Source organism: Homarus americanus, unplaced genomic scaffold (assembly GCF_018991925.1).
Source record: "Homarus americanus isolate GMGI-L3 unplaced genomic scaffold, GMGI_Hamer_2.0 scaffold58837, whole genome shotgun sequence".
In the NCBI taxonomy this organism is placed as follows: Eukaryota; Metazoa; Arthropoda; class Malacostraca; order Decapoda; family Nephropidae; genus Homarus; species Homarus americanus.
The window spans coordinates 712,237-722,979 of NW_024719533.1; the positions used below are offsets into that span (position 1 = coordinate 712,237).

The 10,743-nt window shown below is 40.9% G+C and overlaps 1 protein-coding gene across 2 annotated transcripts; it reads right to left on the minus strand.

Moving 5' to 3' along the window:
• Positions 1–290: 290 nt before the first annotated feature.
• Positions 291–7,104, minus strand: LOC121860099 (glutamate receptor-like). Of its 2 annotated transcripts, none has more exons than XM_042357133.1 (11): positions 7,026–7,104; positions 6,666–6,766; positions 6,172–6,262; positions 5,775–5,933; positions 5,501–5,583; positions 4,191–4,297; positions 3,657–3,871; positions 2,592–2,747; positions 2,096–2,202; positions 1,440–1,603; positions 291–647 (listed from the first exon to the last, which is right to left on the minus strand). In XM_042357133.1, exons 1-11 carry the CDS (start codon positions 7,083–7,085, stop codon positions 562–564), a joined length of 1,329 nt encoding a protein of 442 aa, XP_042213067.1. In that variant the 5' UTR covers positions 7,086–7,104; the 3' UTR covers positions 291–561. The 2 variants fall into 2 exon arrangements, with proteins under 2 accessions (XP_042213067.1, XP_042213066.1); XM_042357132.1 differs by having other exon boundaries at positions 4,191–4,300.
• Positions 7,105–10,743: the final 3,639 nt, after the last annotated feature.

Here is a 10,743-nt window from a genome sequence, read left to right on the forward strand (position 1 = left end):
CTTAAATAAAAATGTTGGGACCCCCATAATTGTGGCGTCTCCCTACACCAGGAAGGAGATCTTGCAATGTGCAACAGCTTTTATACCAAGGAAGAGACCTCCCTACCATTATCTTTGGTCTCTGCCTTTATTCCTTGCAGTAGACCTTATCGCTCGTGTGTTCATGTTTTATTCAGATAGTGGAGGATGACCTTCGTCTTGCTGCACTAGGAGCCGTCCTCACCCACTTTAATTTATTATCTTACTTGGCTTCACAGCGTCTCTGATCCTCTTTAGTAAAAATAAGTAGCTATATTTGCATACATTTATTGCGATAATGTGTTAGGTGATGACATACAATAACCACTCCAGTAATGTTCGATAGCCATGTGGATACGATAACATCAACACATTAATGTTATTACCATATACCACTGGACACCGACGTTCTGGAAAAGACAACACACACTGTATGGAAGAGCATCTCATTGGCTTCAGGACTCACAAAGCAAGTAGATTGTGGGTAGTGTAGCTCTTTCTTTATAGATTTTGGTCTTATACGGCAGATCTCTCTCTCTCTCTCTATTTTGTTGATTCAGGAGCTGACCAAACTTTGTGAGATCCGAGTGCCAGTTCAAGAAGGAACACGCCAGCGGCAGTCACCATCCCTGTGAAGGAACAACACTGAATGGTACCTTGAAAGACATAACTAAACAGCTATTAACCACGATGACAAACTCCAAGGACGACAAGAATATAAGAATGGAGGAAACTGCAGCGGGCCTATTGGCTCATACTGGGCAGTCCCATTTACACCCAACCCTTATTGCTCATATATCCATCCAACCTATGTTTAAAGCTATCCGGCGTATTCGAGTTAATGATGATATTTGGTAACTTGTTCCACTCGTCCACTACTCTATTTCCAAACCAATGTTTACCTATCTCGCGCCTAAATCTGAATTCTTCTAATTTAAAACCATTGTTACGAGTTCGCTCCTGGTTGGAAGTTTGAGTACCTTTGTAATGTCCCCTTTGTTGAGCCCCGACTTCCATTTATACACCTCTATCATATCGCCCCACACTCTACGTCTCTCCGGGGAGTGCAAATTAAGATGCTTTAACCTGTCTCTGTACTGAAGGTTCCTAATGCCCGGGATTAGCCTTGTCATTCTAAAGCAGCGTCAGGCAGTCAGCTCTTTTCCCTCCACACTTCCCTAATGTAAACAAACTATGATGTCATTGTTTACATCTGCCACGTTCCCATACTCTGCCCATTACTTGATATCAACTCACATTTACCGTCTTTTACAGTATACGTCAAGCTCGTCTATGACTTGGCCAATATACTAAGTCAGTCGTAAATTTAATTCGGCTACATATGACCTAAGCTATTGCGTCACCAGGGATGTAATTACCTCAATCAATCAATCGTAACCTACACGCGGGCCTTCACTCACCTCCGCCGTAAACGAAAAAGACTCCGTAGAAGTCCTCGAGATCAAGTGAGCGGCGGTTGTTGTTCGGTTTACTGAAGGACTCTGGCTTGAGGCAGTATTGAGCGTTCTGTACTTCTCTCTGGAACATGTACTCTAGGATACCGAACTCTTTCAGGTTCCTTATGCTGTAAAATAGAGATGATATTTTCCTTTTATTGTTACAACTTGATGGAAATGTCCTGTTTTATTGAAGTCGTTGTTTGCACCTCATGAGATAGCTAGGTGACGTGAGGTGAAGTTAGGTTAGGTGACGTGAGGTGAAGTTAGGTTAGGTGACGTGAGGTGAAGTTAGGTTAGGTGACTTGAGGTGAAGTTAGGTTAGGTGACGTGAGGTGAAGTTAGGTTAGGTGACGTGATTTAAAGTTATGTGACGTGACGTGAGGTGAAGTGATTTAAGGTTAGGTGACGTGAGGTTAGGTTAGGCTAACTTAAGTGAATTTTTCCATAGGTAATAGAAGTATAAAAACTAACAAAAGCATCTGATAAAATTCTGTTCATGCGTAAAACTTCGTCAAAATACTAATGAATCACGAGACTACACCTTATCTTCCTCATCTCCTTTATATCTCAAGTATGGTTTACTGGAAGACATACTGCAGGGGATAAATAAGACTCACATTGGATCAAATTTGTGTTTAAGAGGCGATCCTTTAGGGAAGGCGAAGCTCAGGCTAGTGGCGCCTAAGTAGGTCTCTGAGGCCACGTAGAGTAAACACTTTCCCTCCTGTAAAATAAATCACAATCTTGAGAAAATTCATAGTGTTTGTCTGTCTGGTTAGGTTAGGTTGTCACTTGGAGTCGAGTATGACGATCATCCAGTGACCTCACAATTATATGAATTATTCGTGATGTCACCCTCGTTAGTAAGCTCTGAGGTGACTCGAGAGGCCGTTTCGGGTTTGGACCAGCGACCCTTAGGAAAGAGGATGATCTCTGTATCCACTCAGCCACCGCAAGAGGAATCTGTTTAATGATGTACTTATGCTCTCACGATTGTTAATATCTCAGGAATCATCATACTTCTGCAAATACAAATGTTACACCTAACTTAATCTAACTTAACCTAAATTACGATTTTGTTTAAGCTAAAGCAATAAACCCGACGATACTTACTTTCATGTAAGTTTGTTGGATGAAAGAGACAGTTGTGTGTTTGTCAAGGAAAGCAGCCTCGACTCCTTGCACCAGGTTACGTTCGGCCTTGGCTACGTTGATGTGTATGTTGGCCTGTTGTTGTAACTTGTGCAGCACCGAGCCGACAGCGCTGCCCTGGGGACGTAACACTGTCAAGTCCTTTCCAAAATATCATTCACTGTCCAATCATAGTAAGTGTACATATAGCACTAATCTGTAGGGAGGGAGGGGGTGCGCTAGAGAATGTATAGTATTTTGACAATATTATAACAAAGAGAAAATTAAGTTTCGAGAAAAAATATAAGTATTACTGGAAGACTTACTTAACCTTACACTGTTCACATTTAGTAAGAATATTCGGGTTTGAATCTTCAGTTCGAAATCGCAGCATTGATTGTAACATATATACATTTCGCTTAACTGACTCTATGTTTGTGTTTTTTTCCTATTCAAATTAACTAAAACTTCAGAATAATTACAATTCTAACACAAATTATTCTATGTATCACACAGTATCTTATTCGGGTGTTTTATAGTGAAGTTTCTTTTTATTTTTTTTTAATAAAGTGTTTATGTTTTGGTGTTATAATACAGCAGTGACGTCGTGAAGGGGGGAACTGGGAGGGTGGCTCCCCTCGAATAATTTTGCTTGTGGGTACAACCGTTCAAGGTACAAAATACAAAAAACAAATGCCAATGAAAAAATGAGAAAATTTCCCCAGAATTCTAAAAATCACGGAAATGGTTCCCACAAGAGTACTGTGCTCACACCTCCCCCAGTCAGTACCTTCCAGCGGCCTTACTGGATGCGTTCAGGTTCTCTACACAGTGTTCTAAAATTTCTTAACTCTGCTTACTAAGGGTTACCCGCAGGTGAATATAATCGTCTGGCATTGGTTAGAATAAAATTCTTAAAAGTCGTTCATAACACTCAAGGGGTCAACCTGGTGTTTTAAAGTGTCATGCTATGGGGTTTTGTTATAAAGTAATAGTATTGTTATCTCTCTACGGTGTGAGATGAATAAATAAACCTTTGTCCCTTACCATTACTGCTTGTTCCAAGGCGCTCCCGGATACTATGAATGTTGTTATGCCAGCGTCAATCAGCTCCTCCATGTTGTCAAAGGGTCGCCGTAACTTAGGTAGGATCAACATGGCCTTCAGATTGGAGCGGTAGACGGTGCCCAGAACGAAAGCCATCGTCAGCCACAGACCAGTGATGAGTCGGAGAGAGTCCCGCCGCGGCAGCCAGGGACAAGCTGCATCAGTAACTACATTGTTGAAGACTACCACGAACACCTCCCTGCAACCATATCTGGCCAGACGACACGAACCAAACTATACAGAGCGTTTTCTAACTTGATAAACCTGTCCTAACGATAGTAGAGTAGTTTTGGCTGGACTTTGTTGATGTGACTTCTGCTGTACAAGAAGGTTTTGTTAAGGAGTTCTGTTGGTAGTATAGTATTTGTTCAATATCTTGCTTGTGTATAAGTTGTGTTTTTTTGTGGCTCTGCGTGTCTGTGTGTTTTTGAGGGTGTATGCCTGTGTTTGCTTACTCATGTAAAGGTAACTCACACTGCGCTAAGAGCACAGAGATGGTCCACTGCCAGGACGCCCACATCCGGCTGTTCTGGCTGCCGGGCCGCCCTCCCTCACGCCTGGCGCCTCTCACACACGCTGACCTACTGCCAAATTGTGATTAATAAGATAAATAAAGAAGACTGATGACTGAACCGAGCGAGAGGGATGAATGACACATATTGACAAGAGAAGAGTATGAGAATAGAACAATGTTACATATAAAGCACATTGGGGGTGACCTTGCCTGACGTTGACCTTATAGTGTTATTATTAAGGTGCTTCAACAACTATGGTCTTCAAGAACACAACAAGATTAGTAATTACACTCGTCCATCAATAGGTAAAGATAATGAGAAATATAACTCGATTTTGCGTGACACAACCCAGCAGCTGTTGTATAGGACGCCACAAAAACACAAAAGATGATTTACACAACAGAAGAAACTGTAATAATAACACGTTAGATTTTCATATAACTTGCCCTGGGAACCTCTTATCTGTTAGCCTCTAATGTGTTTTATATTCCTGGTTTACTGTAAATGGTTTATTTAGTATACCTAACGACTATCATAACTACTGATGGTCACGTCTGGGGAGTGTAAATTATCATTACTTTTACACCGCGTTGACAGAGTAAATGTATTTAATCATTTATTTTTTGTTTATGGAGATAAATTTTCTCTCTAAATCAATACAAAATATAATTAAACAACACAAGATAATTCTGATATATCTCACACTAGCAGCCTACATCTGAAGGTTTCTAAAAGTTAAAAATACTTTCTATTTGGGAAAAGTAAATTAAATATGAAAGGTTTTAGTAAGTTGTCTTGGTTAGCGTGTACAGTATGACTCGTCTTCCTTGTACAGTGGCTGGTATTGTCATCCACACATAACAATCTATCTGTTTATCTTATACGGGGGGAATGTGCCATCGTGTGTACTAAGAAATATTACAAATAGATATCTTGCGAAATATGAAAGTTTTATAACAACTGTCTAACGTTATTTAAAGTCAATGGAAATTAATTTTATTTGCGAAGCCCAGGAGAGGTTGGCAAGTCTCTCAGAGTGATGGTAAAAAGCGGGCACACTAATTTCACCTTATACCCACACAAGCGTTTCTCCGCGCTCATATATTAGCGCGAGTTCAAGTGTCATTTTGAGAGAGATTCCTGGTTTAGCATATCGAGGACTCTCCGTGTGTGGTGATGGGAGAAGGAGAATGACAGTCTATGCTATGCAAGTTGTCAAGTCTGTATAAAAATAATAACAGAGACATAAAGGTATTGTACGTCCTTTACCGTGGTGGTCGGGGCTCAGCCTGGTGGATGAAGAGGATGCTGCCGAATATCACCACCAGCGTCACCAGCAACACATTCCACAGCTGTAAGGATGATAGCAGGAGTAATTGTCAGAAACATTAATCTGTGTGGAGACAATGAAGCTCTCCGGACAATTGGTTTCTGACCCTGTTTTTGTTCACATTACCCATACATAACTCGTATGTTTGTCTGTGTTTATTTAATACATAAAATTATTCATAACTTATCTATTAATGAATACCTTGATACTGACCTCTATTGTATAAGGCTTCACAAACCCTGCGATGTCGGGCGTTAAGTCAGGACGCTTGTATGAGAGGACGTGCTCGTTCATATAAAGCGGAACACTGAAGTCGATGACCCTAGCACGCTCTTCGCCCACCGTGAAGATCACCCCGGACATGTCCACCTCCTGTAGGTGAACCTCGAGGTGGCCGCTCTCAACAGTTACATTATGAATATCGTGTAACAAAGGCGAGGAGTGTTAATGGCTCCTCAGTGATAAATACTACACAATAAAATATACGCACATAAATAAACAAGTATTTACTACTTTGAAATTATCAAATCATCAATATTACGCAATTATTAATATATTAAAATTTTAATCGGCGAAAGTTAGGGAAGGTGTCCAACAGCCTGACACAAACCTTACGAAGGAGGAGGCCCATCATGCCCGTCCAGGTGCCATTTTCTAACTCGGTGCCAAATTGTCGGTCCACTGGCACTATGTATTCCGAGCTGCAACAAACACACATGTCGGCGTCAACATCACTGACTCAGTCGCCCCCATGAACTTAATATTCGCGACACTTTACCAGAACACATGGGCGCTAACCTCAAGGTACAGAAAATCTTAATTACTTTGAATATTTTTACAACTTATTTTCGTAGTTTTTATTTACATTTCTATTCTGATCTGATTTACGATTCCCAACTCAAATGTCACCGCCACAACAAGACATTTAGGTGTTTATCTCAACATCTACGGACAAAAACGTGAAGCAAATGATATTAAAAACTTTGACTAAATTAAGACAAAAACACAATACGGTAAGAAAAACACACAACACGGTAACACACACAACACGGTAACACACACAACACGGTAAGACAAACACACAAAGAACGAACTACAACTCACCAGAAATTGAGTTTGTCAGTCATTATCTTCATCAGCTCGACCATTGGGCCAACGAGACGGTAGGGTGGTGACTTACCCAGCACGAAGAGATGCGGCCACCACTGTCAACACACACACACGCCATTATTTTTAGTATTGCTAGAGAAAAAAAAATGGAGAGGAAACTGAAAAAAAAAACTCAGCCATGACATGAATTAAAGAATTTATACCAGAGAATGAGGAAGACTTAGAGGTCAAGAAGTAACCAGTTGATAACCATTGAAGGAAACAACATGAAGGTCCCAAGCGCTATCGTGTATTTCACATCTTGAGAAGTGAAGGATTACCGAGTGATCTGTATTCTTCATCGCTTAAGCTTACCCTGTCGACACAGAGCTTAAGGCAACGCTGATGGTGGCTCTGGTTGGCCATGGTGGTCATCCTCACCCCACGCTACACCACACGCTTCTGAACTAAATTACAGTATAGCCATCATCCACCACTTGGAGAATCATTAATTCCTGCCTCCCAGCCTAATGGATCAGACAGCGTTGATTGGTATCAAATAACCTTTTGTGAGCTGCATGTTTGAACGATGGAATACCGAGGCATCAGTCCATTATATTCCACTGATTTCGTATTTTCTTTTTTTCCATTTACATTACATGTAATCTCAGAAAAGCAATGGCTTTCGGACAAAAGTAACTTAAAACTCTGACACGATGACACTCATTAGTTATGTCCCCGGTGGCCAGCTTATAGTAATGAGAACCACCATCCAAAAATTTGCTTATCACATGAATGTGTGGGTCCTTCTTACAGACGAGGTTCAGTCCCCGCTCTGCCTGAAGGTGTAGTAGGCGGATATTGCTGACGATGGTCTCCACGTACTGGCAGCTCTTAGGACCACCAGGGGATCTGTTTTTCCTTCTTCGTCGTTATTTTATTTATAATATTACAAAGAAACTTTCCCGAGGTCTTCGTCAGCTTATACTACAGATATGTGCAAGAAATATGTTCGTGTGAGATCTTTTTTAGTCGATACATCTTGTTTGAAAAGTGTACAACGATTACCCAAAGATCTTACCTAACTTCTTCCTTTATCTTGGGACGCTGTGTGGTGGTCACCCAGCGTACTGTATATACAACATTATCTAAACAAAATCGGGTGAGTAAATATGAGCTCACAAGAGGTTTAGTGTTATGAGTTTTGCTTGGCATTTTATTACATGTTTTAGGCAAGAAGAATTAGGTCAGGTGATGGCAAGAGATATTGTCGAGGTGTCACCAAATAATTATGTTGCTGTTTATCCATCCGTCGGTACACCTGGGAAACCACAAACATCTTGAGTGTCGTTTAGTTTAATTCAGTTACATTATGTTTCGGCACATCAGTTAATGTATCCTCAGAGCAGAGATTAAAGGGACAGCGTTCTTCAGTTACATGTGTATAGTTCACACGAGGTCATATTACTGACAACAGGTTAGGTTAGGTTAGGATTTATATGAGAAAAGATAGGTAGAACAGTCTCGTTGCTGGTCTACAGTTAGCACACGTAGACTAGTGATGACTGTAGTGGGGCGCGGGTAGAGGGTGAGAGGAACTGGGACGTGTGGGAAGGAAATAGAGGGTTGATATTTTATACTTTAATTATCTCTCATCGCCTTCCTCACTGTCTCTCACTACCAAACAGGGAGGTACTACCGCCTGGGAAGATATTGGAAGCATAATGTGTTGTCTAATGGCATCACAAAAACTGTGACCAAGTCCCAGGTTGCTGATCTGTCTTTCTGCCTCATTTACACACAATTGCAGGGTCTCAATTGTTTCTCTTACTTGACATCACAACATATGTAAATCGTTGCTCACTATTGATCTTTTTCTTAAATTTTTGCATTTATTTATTATTATTATTATTATTATTATTATTATTATTATTATTATTATTATTATTATTATTATTATTATTATTATTATTATTATTATTATTATTATTATTTCACCCCCAGGCCCTGATGTGGGTCATTGACTTGTACCCGGGTGGGCTAATTCCACAAAAAACAAACAGGTGACTGAAAACCTAACTGTGTACAAGGGGAGGTTGTTCAATTCGCCTTTGTTGCTATACCGTTAACTGTGCTTCAACAACTAAGATATTTTAAGTGTTAAACTAGGTTAGTAATTACACCAATCATCAACATTCTGGGAAGTACGACTGTGTGGTTCTCTCCTCGCTATACAAGCTGTACAACATGTGCCTCTGTTGCCATGACTCAGTTAAATGGGTGAATGTTATTGTTTACATAGAAAGTTATACAATTCCACTTTATGCTTGTCCTGCCCTGTAACTCCAACCTCTTGCTCTGCTCTGTACCCTGACCCCTTGCCCTACTCTGTACCGTGATCCCTTGCCCTGCCCTGTACCACGAACCCTTGCCCTGCCCTGTACCCCGACCAGTTGCCCTTCTCTGTACCCTAACCCCCTGTCCTGCTCTGTAACTCCAAATCTGTTGCCCTGCCCTGTAATCCCAACCTCTTGCCCTGCTCTGAAATCCTGACCCCTTGCCCTACTCTGTACCACCATCACCACCCTGCCACAACCAACACCCACCACCATCACCCTCTCTACCACCATCACCCACCACCATCACCCTCTCTACCACCATCACCCACCACCATCACCATCACCCTCTCTTCCACCATCAACAATAACAAAAAACATTACCACCTTTACTACCAATCAACAGGACTACCATACACAACACATCTCTTCGTAAAAAAATTAAAACATTATGGGTGAGGACAGGGATCGTATCGTTGCCCTATGCCGTTTTTAATGTTTTTTTTTTCATACTTTTGTTGAGGTAAGTAAAGGAAAGATCTCTAGTGACGTGAGTTATAGAGTCTGTAAAGGTCGAGACGTAATTAACCTTCTGATCTGTATGAGGTTGTGAGTAATTAACTTATGTGGCCTTTCACAATGGTCTACATTACTCTTTAACAAACAGAGAAATTTATTTGAGATCATATTTTGTAATTCTTGTTTTACTTCGAGTGGAAATGATTGGTCAGTAGACTGGCAAATGAATTTTAATACTGATAAATGCAAGGTACTACAGATAGGGAAGACGAATACAAACGTTAAGTATAAACTAGGTAACACGGAAATAGAAAACTCAGTTTGTGAAAAAGATCTAGGTGTATTTGTTAGCAACGACTTGAAACCTATAAAACAATGTATTAGCGTTCGCAACAAGGCAAACAGGATTCTTGGGTTCATATCTAGGTCTGTGAGTAACAGAACTGCTGACGTTATCTTGAAACTGTACCTAGCATTAGTGAGGCCACACATGGATTATGCGGTTCAGTTCTGGTGTCCTTATTATAGAATGGACATAGATTCTTTGGAGAGAGTACAAAGAAGAATGACAAAAATGATCCATAATATTAGAAACCTTCCATATGAAAAAGACTGAAAAGCTTAGGCTTACATTCATTAGAGGTGTAGAGTTAGGGGAGATATGATGAGAGGTGTACAAAGTGGGTAAGTGGGATTAACAAGGGTAAAATGGAAGATGTTCTGAGGCTCAGTAATAACGAAATAACTAGAACAAATGGCTTTAAATTAGATAAATTCCGATTCAGAAAGGATATAGGCAAGCACTGGTTTGGTAATAGAGTTGTGGATATGTGGAATAGGCTACCGAGTGCTATAGTAGGATCGGGGACGCTAGGGAGCTTCAAGACGAAGTTGGATAGGCACATGGAAGTGCTGGGATGGGTGTGAAAGGGATCTGCCCTGTATGGGCCAGTCGGCCTCCTGCAGTATCCCACTTTCTTATGTTCTTAAGTCATATCGTACATTGTTTTGGGTAATTATGTCACGGTATATATATATGGTCTTGGCGCTGAGTGTACTGATAATGAAAGTTAAATCTGTACCTGAACAAACAAGAATATAGAAGTCCCAGAAAAATGTCCCTGCCTGTCTCCCACCCTCCCTGTTTGCTCCCTGCCTGTTCGCTGCCTGTCTCCCACCCTCCCTGTTTCCCTCCATACCTGTCTGCTCCCTGCCTGTTCGCTGCCTGTCTCTGTTTC